The sequence below is a fragment of the Hippocampus guttulatus genome, chromosome 12, assembly GCF_054856545.1.
Source record: "Hippocampus guttulatus isolate MCC_2025c chromosome 12, RoL_Hgut_1.0, whole genome shotgun sequence".
Classification (NCBI taxonomy): Eukaryota; Metazoa; Chordata; class Actinopteri; order Syngnathiformes; family Syngnathidae; genus Hippocampus; species Hippocampus guttulatus.
This window is the reverse complement of record NC_141272.1, coordinates 1,113,512-1,137,076: the sequence shown is the minus strand read 5'-3', so window position 1 is coordinate 1,137,076 and position 23,565 is coordinate 1,113,512. Positions and strand designations below refer to the sequence as shown.

The window sequence follows — 23,565 nt, the reverse complement described above, 5'->3', positions numbered from 1 at the left end:
TTTGTCACAGCCAAGTGCAATGCTGCGTTTATTTCGATGGCAACTGCCAGGTTTGTTCTCGCGTTCAAAATTGCCTGCCGGTCGCCTCCAGCTAATTTGGTGCCGCCCACCTCAGCAAGCCAAAGCAATCTATATCACTCAACGCGGCCTAAAGCCCCAGCTGTACTGACTGAGGGATTGATGTCCCTCTGCAGCCGCTTTGTATCTCAACTGTAGTTGCGGCGTAGCGCCACTATGGAGGCGCTATATCAACAGCGGTGCGCAGGAAAGGCCGGAAGAAACGGCTCACGTCCTCCTTCGCCGAGCTCCGGTACGCCTCCGTGTCCTGCGCGCAGGCGCGTCAATATTGTAATGACGACTCCTTGTCAATAAATCTAACATTTGAAAAAAATTTATAAAAAAAACCGTCATGGCTATAATGGCGTTCTGAATGCCATCAAAAGACGGCTGCGTTGTCAACAAGGGAAAAGTGCAAACCTTGCCAGAGAGGAGCCAAGGGCTGAAACGATGCCATCTCATTTCACCATTGATGACATGGTCAGGAACAAATTCGAGGCAGGAGAAACCCTGGCAACCGCTCCCCTGCTTGTAAAAGTAGACAGCCCAGAGACATGAGACATTTTTGTCCCTTTTGGGCGGTTTGGTTGGGACGCGGCCATGCGAGAGCCAGGGGGGCTTTCCGTTGGACTTTGTTGGTGCAGCCAATATCATCCGTCACTGAGCGCTGTCACGACTGCGGACCTTTAAGCGGATGTCACATGAAGACGAATGGCGGTGCGAGCTCGCCGCTTTCATGGCGAGCCGGCGATATCGGGGGGGGGGCTGCGGTGCGCTCGTCTGTGAGGCGAATGTCATCACCAAGCGAGAAGAAATCCAGATGTTATCACGGGGAGCACATTTCCTTTGTATTCAGCGGCCTTCAGATTGATGTGTTTCTGCTTCCTGTCAGAAATTGAAATTTGCAAAAGCCCGCAGCTCAGATTTTGTCTCTTAAATGGGGGCTGAAAACTGTGACCAGTCGTCACAAAAAGCAGTGCAGTCGACAAGAACTGGGCCGGACCGTGAATACTAAAAATCGAGATTGAAGGCTACGGAAATGCAACGGGGGGGTGATTGAAATACAAAGTTTTTCTATTTTTTTAACGAAAATTAAAATCATCCCAAAAAAACACCATCTAGAATACGTTTTCCACAAAAAAACAAGGAGAAATGGAAGGAAAAATAAACAAGACAAAAAGAAAACACCAAAATATGAAAAAAATATATGTAACAATATCGGACAATATGTAAATCTGCGTGTGCTGATCTGCGAGGATGCGGGGGTCTACTGTTTCGTGGTAACTTGAGAGTGATCCTATTACTCTCGATTGTGAAATGATTTGATGATTCGATAGTGTCAGCCCTACACCGGCCACCAACGCGGTTGCCTCGGAATGAAAATCCTGTGTAGACTTTGCTACGTTTATTGAAGTCGCCTAGTTGAATCAGAACTTTTTACATGTTCAAGTACTACGGAATGTGATTGCCTTTCCCACTTCTGAGGAAAAGCAGTTCGACACATCTTGGGTTTCTCGCTGTCTTGACAGGCAGCTCAAAGGGCTCGTTTGTGATGAAATGTGCAAAACGTTCTCGGCAACTGAGAAGAGGCCCCGGCCCCAAATTACGTTCGCAAGTTCAAAACATCATTTGCAGAGAAGAGGGTCATAAATTGTGATTTTCAAACACACTGAATCCTTTGGCCTTTTTAATAAGTGAAGCGCTGCGGAAGAACAAGTGCAATAAATCCATTTCAAGCAAACTTTTGCATGTATGCATGTCAACACCTTAATGTGATTTGGAGAATAGGTTTAATGCCCCAAAACTACTGGACTGGAAACCAAATTCATCAAGGATGTGTACGCGTCCATCTTTTGAAAATTGGAGCAGGCCGTCCCGCCTCCAAAACGGGTCTTTGTAAAAAATTGATGGTGAGTCTGGCTTGCCTTGTAGAACACTTCCATTTTGGATTTAACTACCCTAAAGTTTTACAATGGCCCAAACTTAAATGACTGTTGCTAACATGCTAACAGTTGGTATGTTAACGTGTATACGATTCCCTTTGTGTCCTGTGGTCAGGTATTATTGTCAAAGAGAAAAGCTCACAAGCTAACAGTTGTGATGCTAACACTTAGCAAGATAGCATGCAGGGCGGAGAAAATGACGAGGCACTTCCATTAAGAGTTTAACGTACATTTTTCGCTGTCGTCGCATACAATTGGGATCATACTGAGAATCGATACCATGCGAAGATGCTAGCGGTCGTTTAGCTAACAACAACAAGCGGTCGAACCACAAGTCTAGATTGCATCCTCCAAAATAAACCGGGCTACGCTGTAGATGCGCTAAAAGCGGTGGATTATAAAGGAAGGGTTCCGCCTTCAAATTCCAAGGTTTTCTTGACTTGGATGTCGTCACGGTAGCTGAACGGAGATATGACGATGGGACTCTAAGTGGCCCTCGGTGGAAAAAGCTCAGACAACCCTGATGTTGACATTGACGTCCTTTGGAATTACGCCAAATCAAGGTTCAGAAATCCAAGGTCACTCACATGAACTGACCGATCCCCGGGATAGACAAAATCACCCAACGAAGACGCGAGTCCGCACGTCCGATCTGAGGGAGAGCAAATCCCCCCCACCTCCAAATGTCCTGTTGGGCTCGCTAAATGGCCGACTTTGCATGTTTCCAGAAAGCCCAGATCGACAGTTGAATCAGATAAACCGGTTCCCAATCCCTCATTGCAGAGATAAAATTGTGCTGTGTGTCGAGTAAAAAAAAAAAAAAAAAAAAGGGGGGTGGGGGGGAGAAACTAATTAAGACTGAACATGTAGGCTTTCGACTCAATACTAATGGCTTTCGATTCATCATCAAATTGCAGGAAGAAGAAGAAAAAAAAACCAAGGGAACATCGTGGAGAGTGTCCTTCACTCCGTCCATTGTGTCCTTCGCCTTTCAGGTGAAAATCAGCATCTGCCAGCGTCTGGCCACTCACCAGCGACCGTGACGGACGGCGAAGGCGCGATCAATCCATTGATCCGAATGCACTCGGCTTGCGGCTGTCAAACATGAGCAAAGGAAATGGGCTCGCTGCCCGGAGAAGTCGGCCGACGGACGGTTCGAAGAACGTACGACGGAAGGAGTTTACTGCCGAATGGTTGCATGAGCGCTCGCAACGGTGACTGGGCGTCTTCTTAGGTCTCGGTTGCGGTGCGAGGTTTGGGATGATGAGAATTTGTCAGCGGTGAAAAGTACAAATCCTATCTGGGAAGTTTGACTTGGCTACTCCACTGAGGAAGCACAGGAGGGGGAAGTCACTTAGCCTGGAGGCCAGCGGTGATTAAAAGGATCAAGGGCGCTAAAAATGAAATTTGGAGATGTGTGTGTGTTTGTACGCGCGCTGTGTACATATGCTGCAAGTGAACGCGGGATGGCCGGCAGCCGGGAGAGCGCAAATCAATGGTGACACTTCCCAAGGGCGGCAAAGCGGATGTTGCGGAGGACGGCGGAGGCGAGCGCCGCACGCCTCGGGCGCCGCCGTCAACTCCCGCGGAAAGGCGTGCGCGCAGGGGAGCTCGCCATAGCGAGGAGTCGCCATGATAAACACGCAGCGGAGAGAACACGGGCTAAGGCTCAGAGTTCGGGGGGGTCAACACTGTTCCAGTCGGAGCCAGGCGTCGACAGGACGGTCCAAAGAAATTGAGTGCAGCTGCTCAGCAGCACATCCGCAGGTTGTATGTGGGGAAATAATCTTCGGAGCGCCGCCGGCATTTCTGAAGAGGTCCCCCGAAGCAACAAGAAAGCCAGCAAATAAATCGATAAATATAAAAAGCAAGACTTCAAAAATTGAAATTTCACCTGGAAAAATGACATGCGTTGGGCACAACACGTGTCTCAGGAAGCCATTCCTGAAAAGACAGGAAATTTGCCATTTTGGCTCGAAGCAGCCATTTTGAGCAAGATTCAAGAAAAACAACAAAATGTTTTGTGTTCATTTTGGCCATTGCATCGAAACATAAAACGAGAGCTCCATAACCCAGCTTCACCGATGGCCGTCCTCGGTAGGCTTGCCAATCGTGAGTGGACCAACAAACGAGTCTCAAGAAACCACGTGACAGTCGAAGAGTAACTGTCGTCTGATGACTTTACTAGAAAGAGCAAGGTGAGATCAGCTGTCCCTGGAAGACGTGCACATTTTGGAGTCACGCGTTGGTGACCTCATTCCCGCCTACGACCTTCGTAAGCGCCCCCTAATGGCAGAAGAAGAAAAAAACGCATGGCTGCACGCGCACTGGATTGTCGCACGCCTGACACACGAGGGCCATTTCATCACTGCTTTGATGTCTTTGTCTTTTCCCAATCCAAAAACTCCTTTCAACTTTTGCATTTGCAATAAATCAAACAAAATGTGTGCGGTAATGCCTGCGATGGACCGGGCCCACACAAACAATATTCTCCACAGGCCCGTCGAGTCTGACTGGTGTGAAAAAGGCAATCACTTTTTACTCTGCGTCAAACAGCGTGGCTCCCCCCCCCCCACGCCCCCCTTCAAGACGGATGTTTGTATTTGTGGCAACGTTATGAAGTCGGTTGTTATTGCTTGTGTGGGGAATGAAAACGGACAGGCGAAAAAGAAAGAAATAAAAGACAAAGAGAGAAGAATCCATCTCAGATTGAGACTGGATAATCCCCCAATGAAGCTAGATTTATTTTTATTTTTTGCACGTTTGGTTTGTGTGTGTCGTTTCCCTGATGGGGGGGAAAAAAAATACATTTATAAAAATGTTTTTTTTTTTTTTTGCTCACTTGAGTTCTGACCTGAAATTGGGATGTCAAAGTCGGCTTTCATGTCCTTGCGGAACACTGAATGGCCCCGTCTGGAAACGGTGTCCGATATGAGGAAAAATCCCGTTTGCCAAAGGTCTGCGCTCCACCGAGTGCCGTTCCAATTCATTCTTTGTTTACTTTTTGAAGCAAAATGATGAAGAAAATGTCAGCTTCTTGGATTTTCCGTCATCGTCGCACGGATTGAAAAACAACAAGTCGATGTGGGATTTGCCAAACAGTACTCGGTCCCACCTCAACATGGATGTCTCAAGCCTGGATGTTTATTTAATAAGCAGTGAGCGTCTGATTTTTTTTTTTTTTTTTAAAGTACAATGCATTGACATTTATAGACACGCATTTGTACGCACTTAAACTATTATTGCTACACCAGCTGTCATGTTGGCACAGTGTCAAACAAAGACTTTGCCCGGATTTTTTTGTTGTTTTTTTGTTGTTTTTGCGCTTCCTTATTTTTCTGATCAGACTCACAGAGTTGCCCGGCAGGGATCCCCTGCGCATCTTCTTCCCGACTCTGAAAAACACAGCAAGAAAGAGGCGCTTTAATAATTAAGGCCGACAAGAAGGAGCGGGGCGGGGCGGGGCGGGAGAGGGTGCAAAATAACCAATAAAACATCCCCTAAACTCGCACGTGGTCGCTCGGCAACAAAACATCTCAGATGGGTAAAAATTGTCGGGTTCGACGGGTAATTAGGACACGTCCCCGCTGTGGGTGACATGAAGGAATAACGACCGGGTTCGCCGCGGTGCTAATTGCGCGGCGAGCGCTTGGGGCGGGTTGCACCTCAAGGGCTGCGCGGCAGACGACGGGAGGGATGACGGGGAAAATCAATCACGAGCCGAACGCGGGTTTGAAGTCTCATCTTTTTGCCTTTTTTCATCCAGGCGACATGGCGCCAGTCCCCGGAAAGCAGCCGAGTACGAGTGGATCGTGGCCAAGAGGAAAAGTTGAAAAACCGGAGGCCTGTTCTGATTCATGACGAGCCCCACCCTTCAGAGAGGCGGGAAATTCCACTGCGAGCAATTGGACAGCGAATGAGGGACCGGATCTTCATTTCGAAGCCACGGTGCTAAAGTGGTCGAAACCAAAGCGAGGATGTTCCGTGTTCCCCATTAAAAAGAACTGAAATGTCATTCATCTGTTCCAGAACTCCCACGAAAAAAAACACAACGACTTTTTTCTCATGCATTTTTAAACGGCAAAATGGCAATTTTTTGGGGAGGCCGATGCTGATTCTGATGTTGGGCACAATAAAAAATTCAGGTGATCGTATAGAATCAATAAAATAACTCATTTGGATATCAACATTTTATAATACTTTGTCTTCAAGAATATGCTTAATTTAACAGCAGAGAGAATAATCGGCAATCATCGGGCGACTTGTGTCAATGTTCGAAGCTCAATATACTTGCCTTATATTGTAATGTGTTCATGTTTTTAAAGAAATAAATTAATTCATGAAAAAACCTGCAAACGTCGGTTGAAAATCGTCCAACGTTTCGGCCAATGCCCAATTAAAAACATCATAGATAACGTAAAGAAATAAAGTTGTTTCATAAAGTGCAGTTAGTGTACGTGGGAAGAAGCCAAAAGTCACTATAAGGAGTGTTGTATTGTGCCTTTTACTCATTCAGTACCTGCCAATTCTGGAGCAAGTCTGAAAAGACGTTTAAAAACGTCTTTGGGAGTGAATGACTTAAGGGGCGTGGCCTAGCATCCGACATCGGGGACATGTTCGGTCAGTCGGCGTGTGAGTTGTGGCCTACTTTGCCGAGCTTTGTGCAGTTTCACACCTCAGTAGGTCAAGCGTTCCAAACGGACTACCAATGTGTGTTGTTCATTTGTGGTCGTCCTCATTCAAGTGCTTTGAGCCGATTCCGTGTGGTCTCGCTCGGCAATTACAACCCGATGATTTGCAAACTCCTCGATATTCCATCTACATTAAAAAAAAAAAAAAAAAAAAGAAAAGTGTTACATAAGCACCCAAGATGCCCTCAAAGCCCAGTGCTGAACCTTTGCTTTGGAAGCGCCTCATACATAAGCTCATGCCTTGCGCCACAATCCATCCCCGAGGGCACACACAGACACACTCGCACCGCAGATGTGTCAGGTCGCATTAGCTTTGTGCACAATGATGCGGAGCCCCACTGCAGGTTTGCGATACGCCGCGGCAAAAAAAATCTAACGGGAGACTCCGAACGTCGCAGAACATTGAAAGCTGTCCACTCACTGCAATGAGAGAATGAAATGGCGCACACGCTTCAACGATTGCCCGGCGTCGGGGTTCCAAAGCCCAAAAAAAAAAAAAAAATGACATTAAGAATCGGAAGAACGCATGATAAGATGAGAGAATGAACTATTTTTTTTTTTTTTTTTTGCTTTGTTTTTCTGTTTCGTTTTGCTCGCAAAAACTGGACATTTGAGTGAGTTTCAGAGCATTCCACGATGCATTTTCTTTCCCCGGAAAATGTTAGCGCATTGCCAAGTTATGGCTTCGAACATTTATGCATGCAACTCAGCAGTATGTACTTGAGGCACTTGTATGATTAGTCACACTTCATCACTGTGGCGCCTTGCGAGCACGATGTGTAATTACGCGCATCCCGTCAAGGTAAATTAAGGATGCAATTAAGGAGCGGGAGGCCAGCGGTGGGGCCGTAACCGTAGCAACAGGCCTCCGACTGCCCACAGTGGGTGGCGGTAAAAAAAAAAAAAAAAACGACTTCAGCCTGAAATATGCACAAATATCAAATATTCATTCAAATTGAATACTTCTTTGTTGAATTAGTTCAGAATGCGGAGGGCGGACTGAGAAGAAAAAAAGACTCATCAGGTTGATCCACATCCGCTCCTGCTTCATTTTGACGTGGGCTAAAAATGCAAACTAAAGACGCCATATTTTATGGATTTGAAGTTGTCAAATTGGGACGTTTGGCCTCTAATGGGCTCAACCCCCCCCCGAAATGCAAATCCTTTTTGATGTCTACTCTTCAGGCGGATTTCATTTTAAAAGATTGGCTTTATTAAGTGGAATGCAAATAATTTGGCGGAAATAATTTTAAACTGATATGCATGATGATTTTTCAGAAGCATTTAAAATGAAACAAAATCTGCACCTTTTTTTTTTTTTTTTAAACAAAAGGCAGATGAAGATGAATTTTCATCACTGGGGACAAACGAGGGAGGATATCGAAGCGACCTTCCTCCGAAAGGTTAACAACGGTTCCAGCGCCGTCCAACTAAAGCTCATTCATAAAACAAAAAAAAACTCAATTTCACTTTACATTTGCATGCCAGTGTAACGACAAAGGTTGAATATTTGACCTCAGCGTCTCTTTCATGAAAGGACCAAAATACACGGCGCTAAATATGGCAGCTAATGGCGTAAATATGAACCTCGGCTCAGACCGCACGCCGACGCTTTTGATCACCGTTTGATGAGCGCTCGGCGCAGCTGCCAGAAAACGCACCAGACTGGAGAAAATTGTTGACGGTGCTCTAAATCTTGTTGCCGCGGGCAACCACAGCGGCCCGGCCGGGAGAGAACAACTGTCACGGCGTAGCCCTTGCCGCGCCGGTCATGTCGTGCGGCGCGCTCAGATGTGCCCATCGGCAGTGCCCACATTCACTCCTACGTTCAAGTTGGCTCCGGACTCAAGCGGCCATTGCTGCGATATGTCGTGAAGGACGAAGCTTTGCCCATTTGGTGGAACATTTCTACACCGGTGGGTCAAATTTAACGAGCTGCAAGCAGAGCCCTGGAAGCGCTTTTTCCTGAAAATCTGCTCAAAGCACCTGCGGGACCAAACGATAGCGGCAAAGCACATCAACACACGACAGGAGCCGGTGAGAATTTAATCAGAGTGGATTGATGTTATTTATTTCTTGGCTTTAACGGTGATGAGTTCAGCTGGTCGGAGCCGAGGGGGCTCTTCCTCATCTCATTTTGTCTCGTTCGGCCGCAACCTTCATCGGAACGACTCGAGGCCGAGCGGTGATTAAAAAAACCGACACGCGCTGTTGCTCTGCGAAGATTAAAAGCAAAACAAATTCGCAAAGTTTACAAAGCTAAGAAGCCAAGCAGTAATTAGGGCCTGAGCATGAAGCGGTGCCAAGGCCCTCTCAGAGTCCTTGTATCTTCTTCTTCTCCTGATGAATTAGTCATTCATGTCAGGGAGTTCTCCACGTGCCGGAAAACATTCCTTTCTAATTTGTTAGCGGTGTCCCCCGCTTGAGGAAATGAGGGCGGGCTGCAAACAACCGGTAGCTCAGCCACAAAGCTCCTTGCCGCCCCGCGTCGAGCTCCACACATGATGGAGGTCTTTTTTTTTTTCCCCCCCCTCCACAGTTTCCGGGCCGTCACGTCTAAGAACAGACGTAGCGAAAAGTTCGCGATCAAACACCGCGCGTGTGATACGATCTGCTTCTTGACTTGATCGACTTGACCCGCCCACATTGATTTTTGGACCTAAGAATGCGTGTGCATGCCCGCAGGAATTCTACGGTTCACCAGCGGTGGGGGACTCCAGTTATACCATTTCAATTAAGTCTCCGCGTTTAAAACGGGGAGCGGCTTGGCTAAAATTTCACACCAGCGGGCACGGGGGGGCAGCACTTGGACAAGGGACCGGCGGGCCTCGGTGCTGTTCTCTGATGAAAGTCCATTCGCGTTGAGCCAAAATGATGGCAGCGGGGAGAGCGCTACCCATCGGCTAATTTCATCTTCATGGACGACAACGCTCCAGTTCCTCGAGCTTGAGGTGTACCTCAAACGGAATGGCCTGCACCTTCTCCAGACCGGAATCCTATAACCCGTCCGTGTACCCCAGAACCTCAATGACCTGATGGCTGCCCTTCCGGAAGACCACTCTAGCGTGAACTGTTGACCTTTTCCATCAATTTCATCTAAAAGCCTTTTGGTGATGAGCGTACACACTGGTTATGTTTCGATGTCTCAGCAAGCTTCTCGCAAAGGCCGTTTTCCACCATTTTCCACCCTTCCTCACATTTGCTTGAAAAATTCAGACATTCCCGGGGAAAAAAAAAAAAAAAAAAAAAAAAGAGATTTTGACAAAGACGAATGGAGATGAGAGAAGGCCCGGGCAGTAATTTTCCATTCCTGCCATGCTAAGCAACCCTGCAAGAAGCCTCCCTGTCAACACGCTCACAGCGAGCCCAAGAAGCAAAGCGTTCATTATTTATTGAGCTGCAAAGTACCAATGCAAAAAAAAAAAAAAAAAGAGGCTTAAGACAGGCCCACAAATCAAAATGCAACTTTTTGATCCCAAAGCTCATCATTCAGCAATTAGAGAGGCGGGGGATAGGGAGCGTTTTGTTTTCTCTGAGCAGGTAATGAAAGTCTTAAACACAAGCAAGGGGAACCCGAGGAGTTGGACTGGAGTTTAAAAAAAAATTTTTTTTTTTTAAAACGCTTACCTGGGAGGCTTCTGCTGAGCTGCCAGCAGCTACGATGATGAGACCTGCAGGGAAAGGTCAGAGGTTACCTTTGGAGAGAATTCATGTCAGCAGAAATGAATCATTTGGAATGAGCAATTTCTCGCTCGGATGTTTCGGCCCATTTGGAAAATTCAGCTCCTGGCCCCGGTTTTGCCGAGCGACATTAAATTCGGCAGCCGTGTTCGTTACGAGACGACGCACCCAAAAGAAAAGGCACAGAAAGTCAGCCAATTTGGCCAATGAAGGGGCGGTTCGGCCATGGTTGATGACATGCCAGACAAAAAGAAAAAGAAACAGCTTTAAAAAGTCAGCCCCTGAACCTACTTTGACTTTGTAACAAGTTAATACTTGAAACTGAGCCACTTTTGAGTGCGCATCATCCGGATTGTCGTCCGTCACGGTTTAATAATCGTCTCATAATAATAATTGGAACGCCGTGATCCGTTTCTTTCCAATCGCGCCGCCAGTCCCAGATCCTCCGTGTGGAGAACTTCCCCGGGAATCAATATGGTGAATACAAAAAAAAATAACAACCACCACACTAGAGTCACACAGCCGGTTATTAAACCAGACTCTCTGCCAACAGCGGTTCACCGAAACGGTGACCTCTATTCGACGTCCACACTGAGAAAGTAAAAAATAAAATAAAATAAAAGAAGTGCTGCGCTAGCCATTAGAGGACAACTCGGGAGTGTTGATGAAGACATAAAAGCAGCAGTTCACCAGCAACGAGCCTGCAGACGTTCATTCTGCAGCCGTGCCGTTAGTCATAAAAATGTCTCATAAGAATCGACATATTTCCCTGCCGGGCCAGGCCGGCTTTTATAAGCGAGTGTGCGGTGCCCTGGTCAGATGTGATTCCTCGCGCTGGGAGGGAATCTCATCTATTTTTCAAAGGCCCCATTTGACTTCCAAAAACACTTTTAGTGTCAGCGCTTAGGCCCGGGGTGAAGCCAGCCGTTCGGACGCAGAGAAACACCAAATGGAATTACCGCATCAGGCCAGTTGCGCAGAAATGGCAGAAAAGAGCACCGGCGAAGCCCCTTTCGCATTGGCTTCAGTCAGCGTGTCATTTTACCCTCGATAAATCACGTCCGCTTGACAGACTGCTGATGTGCCGACACGCGGCTTCGACGGAGGGAAGGCGGACGTCGCTGAAGACAGCATGCGGACGTTCGAGTGGGAAGAGGAGGCTAAAGGCACGACCCCAGTAGGTGGATCTAGTTTCTAGAACAGAGGTGGGCAAACTACGGCCCGCGGGCCGAATCCGGCCCCTTGGTCTTTTTAATCCGGCCCGCCGAAGGTCGGTCCGCAATTAAGGTTCGATGTGAATGATTGCATTCATTTCAATTGGACTTGTATTGACAGGCATTTCACCGCCAGGTGGCGCATTGATTTGAAGTTGCGGAACACGGGGGGAAGGGGATCTTTTCGACCACCCAGGACCTCTGTATCGCTCTACTTCTACTGGTCTGATCACAACCCATCTGCAGCGATGCACAGGCTAAAAGAGGGCATCAACAACACTGTTGTCATTTAAAAAAGTATATTAATACCGTACTTTCCTGCTTTTGTTCTGTTGATGTTTGATATGGACTGTCAACAAATGCATTTTTTTTTTAATGTACCATAGCTCGTGCTGACCTGGCCCTTCTGTCAAATTTTAAAAGTCAATGCGGCCCCCGAGCCAAAAAGTTTGCCCACCCCTGTTCTAGAATGTGCATTGTGCAAAACGGCATCCCCAAAATGGCAACTACGAAGGGACACGGCAACCCGGCAAAATAAAACATTGCGAAAGTCAACTCAAAAGAACAACTACATATCATGAACCGAAAACTTGATGATTACAATTGAAAGCAGCATCAAAGTCACTTTTGCAGTCGGAAAGTGGCCCAGATGTTTGCTGCTGATGCTTTTAATTCTGTTCTCAAGTCTGCCCTCTCAAGTGCACCTCATGGAGGACGTGGACCCGGAAAAAAAAAAAAACTTCAACAGCAGCAGATCTGGCCCGAGTGGACACATACGCATTCCTGACTTCGTCCTGGTCGCCGCCATTTATATTCCACACAGGCGGAGATACCCTGAGCCCACTGAAACACGTCCGTGGCAAACAAACGAGCTTTTGGCACAGGCACAGGCACGAGGCGCCGTCATGTCCTGCGGTCACGTGGCCGCCCGTATTGTGCAAGTCGAGTCTGAAGGGGGTTCATTAAGGCGACAGGCAATTTCTGGTTATTAAATCAAACCGGAGCGAGAGGTGTGCCAGGAGACTCAATATGTACGAAAGCAGCTTTCTCCAACCTTTATTAAGGCACGCAGCACATTTTGCATGAATAAAATGCCACGGCACGAAACCAAATAAAAATGTTGAATGAATACATTGTCTCGGGGTTCGATATCGGTAGATAAAAAATATGATCGGGACATCCCTTGAAATGACACTTTTGAAAAACAGGATTTCTGTACATTCTCTTTTTGTTTGTTTTCTCATGTTTTTATACAGAGGCGGGGGCGGCAATCGGGAATTTCGGGAAAATGCGTTTGTTTGGAAATTGTCGAATTGGATTGCATGTTAATTGATTTTCATGCATGTCAAATGTATTTGATATACGGTGCGAGTATACTGCACTGCGCTACAGCGCTTTTGTGGCATGCCTTTGCATTCAGTGCACAACCTCAGATGCACCAACGCAAGATACTGTACTGCTGCATGCACTTCAATATGGCACGCACCCACGCACACACACACACACGATATGATTTGAAATATAATATTTTTGTTGATGATTTTGTTGCCCTAAAAACAAACATAATCTTGGCCTGTATTTATTTCAGCATATATTCCCATTTTAAAAAGCCATGTTACTTTGTATTATAATAAACACTTTGTAAAGAGCCGGTGCATCTTTCATCGACTTTATATTCTAAACTCGAAATACTTAAGACAAATGTCACCACATCTTTTACTGACAGGTAAGGCGCTCCAAAACCAAGTAAGACATGGAAATGCAACCCTTTCACAAGACGATTCTGACGTTAAAAGTAGAAACTACACGCTATTCAAAAGCCAAAGGTCATCAGACAGAAATTTGCAGATACCTGAACAAACCTACTCTTGTACAATCAAGTACTGTGTTTCTACTCCGTTACTTGCCACCACTGGCCGTTCCGTCATTTTTCGATGTTACAGAATTTACCCTGCAAACTTCCTCGGGAAGTTGTCAGCGATCACTTGTGGAACGCTTGCGTTGAAGCGACGCGTCTTTTTTGTAGTGTGATAAAAACTAACAACAGCAAAGCATCGTTCGTTAACCACCCCCCCCCCCCCCCAAAAAAGAGTGAAGGCGGCCAACTCACCGAGGGGGAGCAACAGCAAGCCCGCGACGTACCACTGCCTGTCCCCAAGCATTGTCGTCTCGGTTGGCCGAGGCCCGGTGACACCAGCCCGGGCTCCACGCGGGAAGCTCGGCGTGTCGGTGGCTATCTAAGCGCGGCCACAAGGTACATGAGACGCGACGTCGGAGCTCTCGAGCACTTTGACGAGCAAACGGGGGAGTGAAGTGAGGAGAGAGGCAGAGCTCTGGAAGCCTTTCGCTCAGCCTGTTCTCTTCTCTCGTGGTGGGAGGCGGCATCGTCACTTGAGCACCGCGGCTCAGGGGCGCCCTCAGGCAGGCCGGCACTGGTACTGCACCTGGTCGGAGCCACAGTAGGGTCGGTTCATCGCTACATGCGAATTCGGATCGTTTTTTTTTTTTTTTTTGTCAAAGCCAGAAAAGAATTTCACTGATGAGGAAAATGCGTATTTTTCTCTGAAACGTATTCTCTCTGGAATGACCTCCCACTGAACATTCGGCAAGCCCCCTCGCTGCCCATCTTTAAAAACCGCCTCAAAACTCACTTGTATTCTTTGACTCAGATTTGATCTTAGTTTTACTGTTTGGTGTCTTCTACCATCTTTGTTACTGATTTATTGCTTTATTGTTGTATATATGTTCGGCACTTTGTATGCAGCGATGACTGTTTGAAAGTGCTCTAGAAATACAGTTGAGTTGAGTATTTTATATTTATTCCCTCCATGACTCATCACTATATCTAAGGGACGTGACAACGAAATTAAATTATTTTTTCTTCAAGCAATTCCACCGAAATAGTCGGAATCACGCAACAAAACGCTGTTTAAACGTTAAACGTGAATGTTCTAAAAATTAAGGAAGTCGTGACATTTTAAAATGTTGAAAAAGCGGGCAAAAACCTCTCCAACCGTTTGGGGGCAAGAGCAAAGAGAAGCATTTTGAGTTAACATAAAGGCCATTTCAGTAGCGCGACCCCGGTCTTCTGTTGTTTGTTTGGCTCCCGGAGATTCCCACAGCACCCTTGGCAACGGACAGCTAGCTTATTCCGCCGGATGGCTCTCCTGTGTCACGAGAGCAGCCCTCTGGATCCGGGCCGTGCCCGGCCCAAAAGGACAATGTGAGTTCCTGTTCCCATGGGCTCGCCGACCGCAAGAGGAGCAAAGGAGGTCGGGCTTCCATTCGCGTTTATTGATCCGAACGGCCTCTCCTCGCGAGCGTGCAGGAAGCTATCCCAGCTGTCTTTGGCCAGTGGGGCGGACTACAGCAGCCATTCACACTCACAAACAAATCACGGGACGATTCGGTGTTCCATGAACCGACCATGCGTGTTTTTGGAACGTGGGAGGAAACCAGAGTCCCCGGAGAAAACCCACGCGGGCAAACTCCACACAGGAAGGCCGGAGCCCGGGGGTGCTAATCAGTCGTCATTCTTGTTTCGTTCCTCAAAAGTGTGATTCTTTACAGAGAATGATAATAACAATACTAATAATACCTACAGAAACAAACACGAACAAGGAGCATGTGGAAAATATCCAACGGAATCTCCTCCTTGTCACTCATTAGGCCATGCTCTTTAATGTACAGTACTACTGTGTGTAGGTGGGTGACTTTCACCTTAATTACACTTCAACAGTCTATTACATTGTCTGACATTTATAGAACACAATAAATGAATGGTTGTGGGTTTTCGTCAGGGCTGGAATGGATTCATGCCATTTCAGTTCATGTCAATAGCGGAAAGGATATTCGGGGCAACTGTATGCTTCTTCTTATCATTATTGTGATTTACAGCGGTGTCAGACTGCACTGCATCATACCGAGAGCTGAATATTTCGATTCCCCCTGCACCCCCAGGCATAAATCACGTCAATTTGAGCCAGAGCGGGCTCATTAGCTTCTTCAAAACGGAAAGGCTGAATGCAAAGCGCACGGAAATCAATCGAGGGACGGTTGCTATGAGTTACCACCACTGAAAAGAAATACACCACATAATACGCCATATACACCCTGTCGTAAAAATACACACGGTAGCAACATTAGGACGCGTGACTTCCCAGAAGGAGGGCGGGGGTGGAAAGGCGGGAGCCAAGGTGAAGATGAGAAAGTGGCGCCTTTTAAAGCTCTCCGGGGAGATAATGCAGCCTATCGCGCTTCATCGGCATTGTACACAGTGGACTGTGCAAAATGCAATTTTGCATGCATTCCCCCCCCCCCCCCCCCCGTGATGCAACACGCTGTTATTTCCACATTTAATGGCACTGTCGTCGTCGTCCCCCCCCCCCCCCCCCGCGTATGCAACGCCTCCTTCGGCCTGACTGAGCAAGGGATTTGAAGGAATTACACGTTTTTCTTGTTTGTTTGCTTTCCCATTCGATCAGGGTTGCTTCCGGGAAGAGGAGATGCGGAGGCTCCACGTGGCAGCCTGACCAAATGTCCCTGTGCGGAAACATCAAAAAAATGTTTGGATATTTGCCCACTAAAATGAGATTTTTATTTTTTTTAAAGACCAACTACAGCAAGTCTGTAGAGAGGATTCAGATTGGCCTTGCTGCTTTACAGCGCCTCAGACTTTTTTTTTTTTTAAACTATGAATTGTATCCAGTCTTTGTTAGTTTCTATTGTTCGAGACAGTGAATAAGCGTATGGCACGTTTACGTCGCATCACGTGAGTGTGCCAGAGAAGAACTGTACCGATCTTGAGTACATCTTGGCGCGCTCGCACTAGCCAAACATATCGGATTTTAGGTGTTGAGTGGTCACCTTGTGTCTGAATTCCCTTAGATCACAATTACAGAATGTTTTAAAACCTGTACTAAAAGTATTCATGAATGCATCTGGCCCAGAAGGGATTTGCACAGTACAAAACAAATAAATATATATGCAACTCAGAGCTCGGCCACAAAAACCAACGGATGTGTACTTTTTCGGGGCTTTTTGGACAATCTTGGTTCACTCTCCCTTAAAATGCGCTTACAAGTCTGTGTTCCAATTGATTATGAAGTTGTTGGTTGTATTTAAACCCAAATCCCGTGGTGACGGCAGCTTCTGGCGGCCGACGGCCACTCCGCACAGAGGGTAGTTACAAAGTACCGACATCGACGCTTGGATCACACGTCGACGCTTCGTTTTCAAATCCGAGGTGGCGGCGCATAAAAACTGCCAATTAAATTCCGGCTTCATCGGCCTGCGGTGGTTGAGGAGCCTCGCAGGAGTGCGGGAGTTTGTTTCCAGACACTCAAGGAGAAACGTGTCGGCAGGCGGCGGAGGCGGCGTTAGCTGCAAGTGTGGACAGAACATCGGCGTGCCATGCGTGGATTTGTATTTCTTTGAACAAAATTCTGAACTCAAAATCTTAGCGTATATTTGTAAGGTACGAGGTTGTCACAAAAAACGGTGAGGGGAGCAGTTAGGCTTATCGCATCGCATATAATGTCACGCCCACATCTGGCATGGCCTTTTTATTACTCTTTGGATTACTTGCAGTCATTCTGTTGATTTTTATGATTCACCCAGATGTGAATAACCGGAAAGAAGTGCAATCGCGTCACAGTCATGGCATGTTTATAATGTGCAAAAATAAAAAATAAAAAGCGGCATTTTTGTTGGCCAAAAAGTGATCTGTGCGACATCGCTTTTTGTGCAATTTCCAAACTGAATTCTTGCCGTGGCACAGTGGGAGACTAAACGAGTTGCTCTTATGCTGTGTTGACCTTCCTCTGGCGGAGTCATTATCGTAAAACACAATCAGAAGATTGCGGCTCCCATCACTGGGTCACATTTTCCATTATAAGCGCTGCGTCATTTTTTTTTTTCCTCTCCCAATGGGCCTCTTTGAGCATTGCGTGTCACCATCATATGTAATGAAAGGAATCATGAGAAGTCACCTCATTGGATCATACCGTCTTTGGAGGGGATTCATTTTCTCCCCCAAGTGTGCTCCAGTCGATTGCGAAGCCATAAAAGGAGGTTCACCTTGACAGAAGGGCGGCCCGGTAGTCCAGTGGTTAGCACGTCGGCTTCACAGTGCAGAGGTACCGGGTTCGATTCCGGCTCCGGCCTCCCTGTGTGGAGTTTGCATGTTCTCCCCGGGCCTGCGTGGGTTTTCTCCGGGTACTCCGGTTTCCTCCCACATTCCAAAAACATGCATGGCAGGCTGATTGAACGCTCTAAATTGTCCCTAGGTGTGAATGTGAGCGTGGATGGTTGTTCGTCTCTGTGTCCCCTGCGATTGGCTGGCAACCGATTCAGGGTGTCCCCCGCCTACTGCCCGAAGACGGCTGGGATAGGCTCCAGCACCCCCCGCGACCCTAGTGAGGATCAAGCGGTTCGGAAAATGGACGGATGGATGGACCTTGACAGAAAGGCGTCACGTCAAACGCGCAGGCTTGATTGATTTCTCTGGATTCGGTGGCGAAGCGGAAGTCGTCCGACTGGTCTCCATGTTGCATGGCGGCCTGTTGCCGAGTGATATTGTAGCTGCGGGCAAAATGGAGAAAAGTTACACGACTTTTTTGTTCAACGCTACGCTTTCGTTCTTATCTCACGTTATTGCTTTGTCCGAGTAAAGGTATCATTTCAAACAAATACTCCAAGCGACTGGATATGGCGCATGATGTTGCTCCATTTGTCATTTTCAAAACAGAGAAGAGTGGAATCATAAGACCAGTCGGCTGAAACCAACATCAGCACATCAAGCTAATGAGTTTATTCCAATTCATTTCCATTTTTACTGCCTTATGGTCACTCGCATCTTTGTTTGACAGTAACGAAACAGTCAGTAAAAAAAAAAAAGAAAATGTACAATGATATATTAAATTATTTAAAAAATTAAAGGCAAAGTTAACAGTTTGTGAGCGTATATAAATGGTTGATGAAGTAGGCGGCATATACAATTTCGCCGAGGGTGCCACATTGGCACGCCCCCCCCCCCCCCCCCCCCCCCCAGTACTGCTCCAAGTTGATCCTCTGGGTGTGGGCGGTGTACAGAGGCAAAGCCATGAAGTGCAATATGGCGCTGGTGACATCTTGAGGCCAACATGAGAACTTTGAAGGGAAGGTTCCAAATCAATACTGTGGTGTGCCTTAATGGGGGGATCACAGGGTCACTTTTCTTGAGTAGAGCTTGAGGCAAGTACTTCGAGGCTGAGAGGCCGATCCATGGCGACTCTGAGCTGCGTCCTCGCGAAACATGGACGCCGTAAATGAGTGAGAATGCTGCGGGAATGGAAATGTCGTGCCTGGTTATTGGGATTTCCACAACCGTGTGCAGACCAATATTATTATCGTTAAAGGAATCTAATGAAATCACTCAAACTAACACATATAGAAACGAAGGCGTGAGGGTGTCTCACACACATTCGTGGGGGTCCACACTCTAAAACTTTTTCAGACTTCTGATATTTATTTCGGATAGGACGGAGTTTATTTTCACGGTCAATAAAACAAAAATGGAAATGTTAAACCATTTATCGTGGCTAGATTTACCTTCGTTCATGTTCATATCTAATCGCTCCACAGGGATAAATAAAGTTTTCTGAATCTGAATATCATTAATGTCCATAAGAAAAACATGATTTTAAGTAATATTGTTGGGCATTGTTTGAATTTGCATATACCTATTGCACAATAGTGTCAATTTGACATTCATTCGAGTTCATTGATTTTCAAAAAATGAATCAGAAATGACTCCACAGTTAGCTACTCTGTACTTGAGTAGTTTTTGCCACGACCTACTGACTCAAGTAACGATGTGGTGGAGGACTACTTTCTTTTTTTTAATATATGACCAGTGAGATGAGCGTTGCCGTTGCCGTTGCCGCTCCTCTCACTGGAGTCCGATTTGTGGCTCCTGTCGCTACCTGGGGGGCATCTTGCAAGTAACGCTCGGGGTGGCGGTAGCGCGAGCCTATTTGCCATTCAAGTTTAGCGCCACGCCGTCCCGCTCCAGACAAGCAGCCAACCGTCCCGCCGGTGCAAGTGGCCGCTTGCCCAATTAGACACTCGCGGGGGGCTCGGCGGCAGCCAATGTCCGCCGGCTGCAAGGCTGCCGACAATCAGGATAAACACGCGAGCATCATCATCATCGCGCACTCGCATCGTGATTTTTGTCCCATTGTCTGAGACGACACACGTACACGCGCGACTACTCGAGGTAAGCCGTCGCTTGTCACGAACTTGTTGGATGGTGTCGGGTGGAGTGCAAGCCTTTACCGCGGAGCGCGTTGTCCGTGTGTGAGTGTCTATGTGTGTGCATGGGGTGGGTGGGGGAAAGGGTGAACTTATTTGAATGACAGCGATGGGAAAGGATGCTAGCATAGTGGGACACGCGAGTCTTTCGAATGGTTTTGAGTTGTCTGATGTAGTTGGGGCTGGGATGACGAGGGGGCGAAAATGCCTCGGCGGAGTTCATTTATTCACGCAACGTGGAGTGACGGGTAACTCCTCCCAATGTCAACACACACTCAAGCCGTGGGTCAGCCTAACGTCCGCAGTTGTATCAACGGAGCGCTAACCTTCGAGAGCTAGCCCGTTACGATAGCTTAGCCGAGCCTAGCCGCAGCGAGCTCGAGAGGCTAACATCTAGTACAGAAAGTGAACTTGGCACCTATCCAAAAAACTCACTGTACAGTAATGACCATGGTCACCTCTACTTTATCTCTGCCGCTATACCTTTTCCAAGCTTGGCACCGCTGTGCGACGAGCGAGGAGGGCCTGCGGCCTACCGTTAGATGTCGGCCTTCGCGCAGCCATTTACGATGGTTAGCTCGGTGTGCTAACAGTGCGGCTAACGAGCTGGAGGACACAAAGCGAGCGCTCAGGGCGGAGCTAATTCTAATGCATTCATTGACAACATTCACCTGATAGTAAAATAACCCCCCTCTTATATTGGTGTGGTTCCTGGAAAGCAGATGGTACTCTAACATTATGGTGTAATGCAGTACCACAGTGGTCATAATGTACAAAACCTCATCAGTCATTCACCCAGACTCCCTCCTTTTCCTTTCTCCTCCCTCCAGCCCCATTAAACAATAGACAAAGGCAGACACTAGCCAGACATGATTCTGTTCTCATTTACATATTGCCTGTGCGTCTTTAAAGTGTCATATATTCATTCCTTTTTTTTTTCTAATTTCCTTTGTGTGTGTGTGTGTGCACACCCACAGTCTAAGGGAAAATGGGGAAGGATCCAAAGAAGCCGCGGGGCAAAATGTCCTCTTATGCCTATTTTGTGCAAACGTGCCGAGAGGAGCACAAGAAGAAGCATCCTGAAGCCAGTGTCAACTTCGCAGAGTTCTCCAAGAAATGCTCAGAGCGATGGAAGGTAAGGGATGACCGATTGTCCAAGGCAAGGAAACTCCTTTCAGTTCTGGGGCCGCATTCACTCCAGTTTGATCACAAATTTAGGTTTGCATCAAATCATCCGCACTTTCTTCACAAAATCTTTCAGCAGGGAGCTTTTCAAAAAGAGGGTGCAGCTGTCGCCGCCCCGCCTTGGACATATGTCAACATCAAAGTTCATACACGTTGGAATTCGTTGCAAATTGGATGACTTCCACGCGCTTCTTTGACACCAATTACTACTTTCCCAGAGATTGGACAGTATCTTGTGGCATCTCGGTGGATTGCAGAGAGTGCACATAACACAATTATAAATTGCAATATATATACTGTATATACATAATATTAGAGTGCATACCTACATATGGAGCCTGGCGTGCCAAAAAAGAAAAAAAAAAAAAGCCCTGCTACATTCTATATTTGGTGCTTTTGTTTTAGACAATGTCCCCGAAGGAGAAAGGCAAATTTGAAGACATGGCCAAGCAGGACAAGTTGCGCTATGAGGCCGAGATGAAGAACTACATCCCCCCCAAGGGACAAAAGATGAAGCGCTTCAAGGACCCAAATGCTCCCAAGAGACCACCGTGAGTACACTTTGAATTGACATCCAATGTTGTTTGTGCTCCTTCGGTTTACGTCAAACTAGGGAGGGGCTTAAAATGTGGTATTTGGGGGGGAAATTAACTATCAATTTTTTAAAACTAATTTCTATGTGTGTGCGTGCGCGTGTATTTTTTGTTATTGTATTCTGTTAGGATATTCTGTCCGATTAATCGTTGAACAATTCAATTATGCATTGTATTATATTTTTTTCACCCATTTTATTCAAATTGTTGGAATTTTGTAATATCAGACATTTCCATCAATGTTTTCTTATTCATTCTATTTTATATTAAGATGCATCTTTTTATGCATTACTTTATTTTTATGCATTTTTCACATATTTATCCTAGAAGAAATATTTCTATTCCAGTAATGTAAATCTCCTTGATTTTTGCATGCAAAAATACCATTATAAGTGTTTCTTAATTTGTGATATATCGGTGTGACTATTCCAAATTCCCGTTTACTTGAATGCCACATTGAGTAGAAGCAAATGCTGCCCAGTGGACTTTGTCTTCCTTCCTCCACTTTAAGACGGCAAACTTGTAAGACGGCACATGCGCCGGTCACGGCTGACTAGCGGGCCCCCACTTCTGCTTCGGTCGCATTGGGACTCGGCTGACCCGAGCAGAGCGCTAACTTGGTTTGCGCCGCTGCCGTTGCCAACAGGTCGGCCTTCTTCCTATTCTGCGCCGACTTCCGCCCGAAGGTGAAAGGCGAGCACCCGGGGCTGTCCATCGGCGACACGGCCAAGAAGCTGGGGGAGATGTGGAACGGCTCGTCCATGGAGGACAAGCAGCCCTACGAGAAGAAGGCGGCCAAGCTGAAGGAGAAGTACGACAAGGTGACGTCACGTTCCCGGCGCCGGCGCTGCCTCGCGTTGTGTTTCGCACGACGCGGCGGCATGGGCCGTGACCCGTCGATGACGCATTTTAGGCCGATTTAATAGCACTGTTTCTTTCCGCCAGACAAACTGGCCCTTTAATTAAAAAAAAAATAATTGTTAATGCATTAGCGCTGTTGTCTGTGCTCGCTGCAATTGCACCCGAGCCCTGCCCCAAATAATAACAACCTGTGCCTTTTTAACATCCCCACAGTAAGATTTTATAAGAGGAGACAATCCAAATGTCCTTTCACCGGTGGATCGGAGACGTCATGCTCAAAATGTGCATACGTCTGCTCCAAGCGAAGTTTGAAAGTACAAAACTTTTGCATTTGAATGGAGTGGGTCAACTTTTTATATCTGCTGTGCTTTATGGAAGCTTTTTTTTTTTTTTGGTTTTGAATTCGTGCAAAGCTATTTTGTTTTGAAGACCCCCCCCCGGTTTTGCCGTAGGATATCGTGGCCTATCGCACCAAGGGCAAAGTGGACTCCAGCTCAGCGGCTGCGGCGGCGGCGGCGGACGATGACGAGGAGGAGGATGAGGAAGAGGAGGGAGACGACGACGAAGACGAGGAGGATGATGATGAGTAGGCGAGGGAGAGGGGGGGGGGGGGAGGAGGAAGAAAGTGGGGGAGGGACCTGAATTTTGTCCATGCCAGATAACCAACCACAATGTACTCAAGCCACCATGTTGACGTCCAGATGGAACATGTGTATATTTAATGTTTTTAAGATGTACTGTACAGTGTTGAGGAAAAAACAAACGCCACATATCTTCCCTTTTGGGGACTTTTCTTGTGCTTGTTTTTCTCCCCCCGCCAGCAGGACAGTATTAAGTCGCTGCAGGTGTTCCCTCTCGCTCGGAAATGAGATTTCCCAGTTTTGATTGTAAGGTCTTGTTTTTATTTTGAAAAGTCTTCTTTTCCACGTGCCATCCTCCCTGTCATTTTTATTTTGTTGGAATCCCACGAAAATATCAACAAAAGTGCAGCTGTCGACATTCAAGAATGTCCTATCGTAAAATAAATGTTTTTCTGTTGTTTTTTTTG

The 23,565-nt window shown here is 46.9% G+C and overlaps 2 protein-coding genes across 10 annotated transcripts in view; one reads left to right on the top strand and one right to left on the bottom strand.

The window, feature by feature from the left end:
• Window positions 1-18,154, bottom strand: part of b3glcta (beta 3-glucosyltransferase a) — a 29,210-nt gene extending 11,056 nt beyond the window's left edge. For 2 of the 7 annotated variants that reach the window (XM_086125124.1, XM_086125121.1), the window contains exons 1-4: window positions 13,697-13,962; window positions 10,319-10,362; window positions 6,676-6,818; window positions 5,353-5,395 (exon numbers count right to left, since the gene is read on the bottom strand). Coding sequence is in view for 4 of the 7 variants with exons in the window: in XM_086125125.1 (XP_085981251.1) it covers window positions 5,353-5,395; window positions 10,319-10,362; window positions 18,044-18,140 (184 nt within the window). In the remaining 3 variants the exon portion in view is untranslated. Of the gene's footprint in view, window positions 1-4,854; window positions 5,396-6,675; window positions 6,819-10,318; window positions 10,363-13,696; window positions 13,963-18,043 lie in introns of those variants that run through there. The other 5 variants (XM_086125123.1, XM_086125119.1, XM_086125120.1 and 2 more) reach the window with 4 other exon arrangements.
• A 1,469-nt stretch (window positions 18,155-19,623) lies between these two features.
• hmgb1b (high mobility group box 1b) lies at window positions 19,624-23,558 on the top strand. 3 transcript variants are annotated; one of them, XM_086125143.1, is made up of 5 exons: window positions 19,624-19,843; window positions 20,856-21,013; window positions 21,469-21,614; window positions 22,303-22,477; window positions 22,970-23,558. In XM_086125143.1, exons 2-5 carry the CDS (start codon window positions 20,867-20,869, stop codon window positions 23,105-23,107), a joined length of 606 nt encoding a protein of 201 aa, XP_085981269.1. In that variant the 5' UTR covers window positions 19,624-19,843; window positions 20,856-20,866; the 3' UTR covers window positions 23,108-23,558. The 3 variants fall into 3 exon arrangements, with proteins under 3 accessions (XP_085981269.1, XP_085981270.1, XP_085981271.1); XM_086125144.1 differs by lacking the exon at window positions 19,624-19,843 and adding an exon at window positions 19,846-19,923; XM_086125145.1 differs by lacking the exon at window positions 19,624-19,843 and adding an exon at window positions 19,991-20,126.
• The last annotated feature ends 7 nt before the right edge of the window (window positions 23,559-23,565 follow it).

Coding starts and splice junctions, on each gene's coding strand:
- hmgb1b (XM_086125143.1), top strand. CDS start 20,867: ATGGGGAAGGATCCAAAGAAGCCGCGGGGCAAAATGTCCTCTTATGCC. Junction 21,615..22,302: donor AATGCTCCCAAGAGACCACC/GTGAGTACACTT, acceptor CGTTGCCAACAG/GTCGGCCTTCTTCCTATTCT. Junction 22,478..22,969: donor TGAAGGAGAAGTACGACAAG/GTGACGTCACGT, acceptor GTTTTGCCGTAG/GATATCGTGGCCTATCGCAC.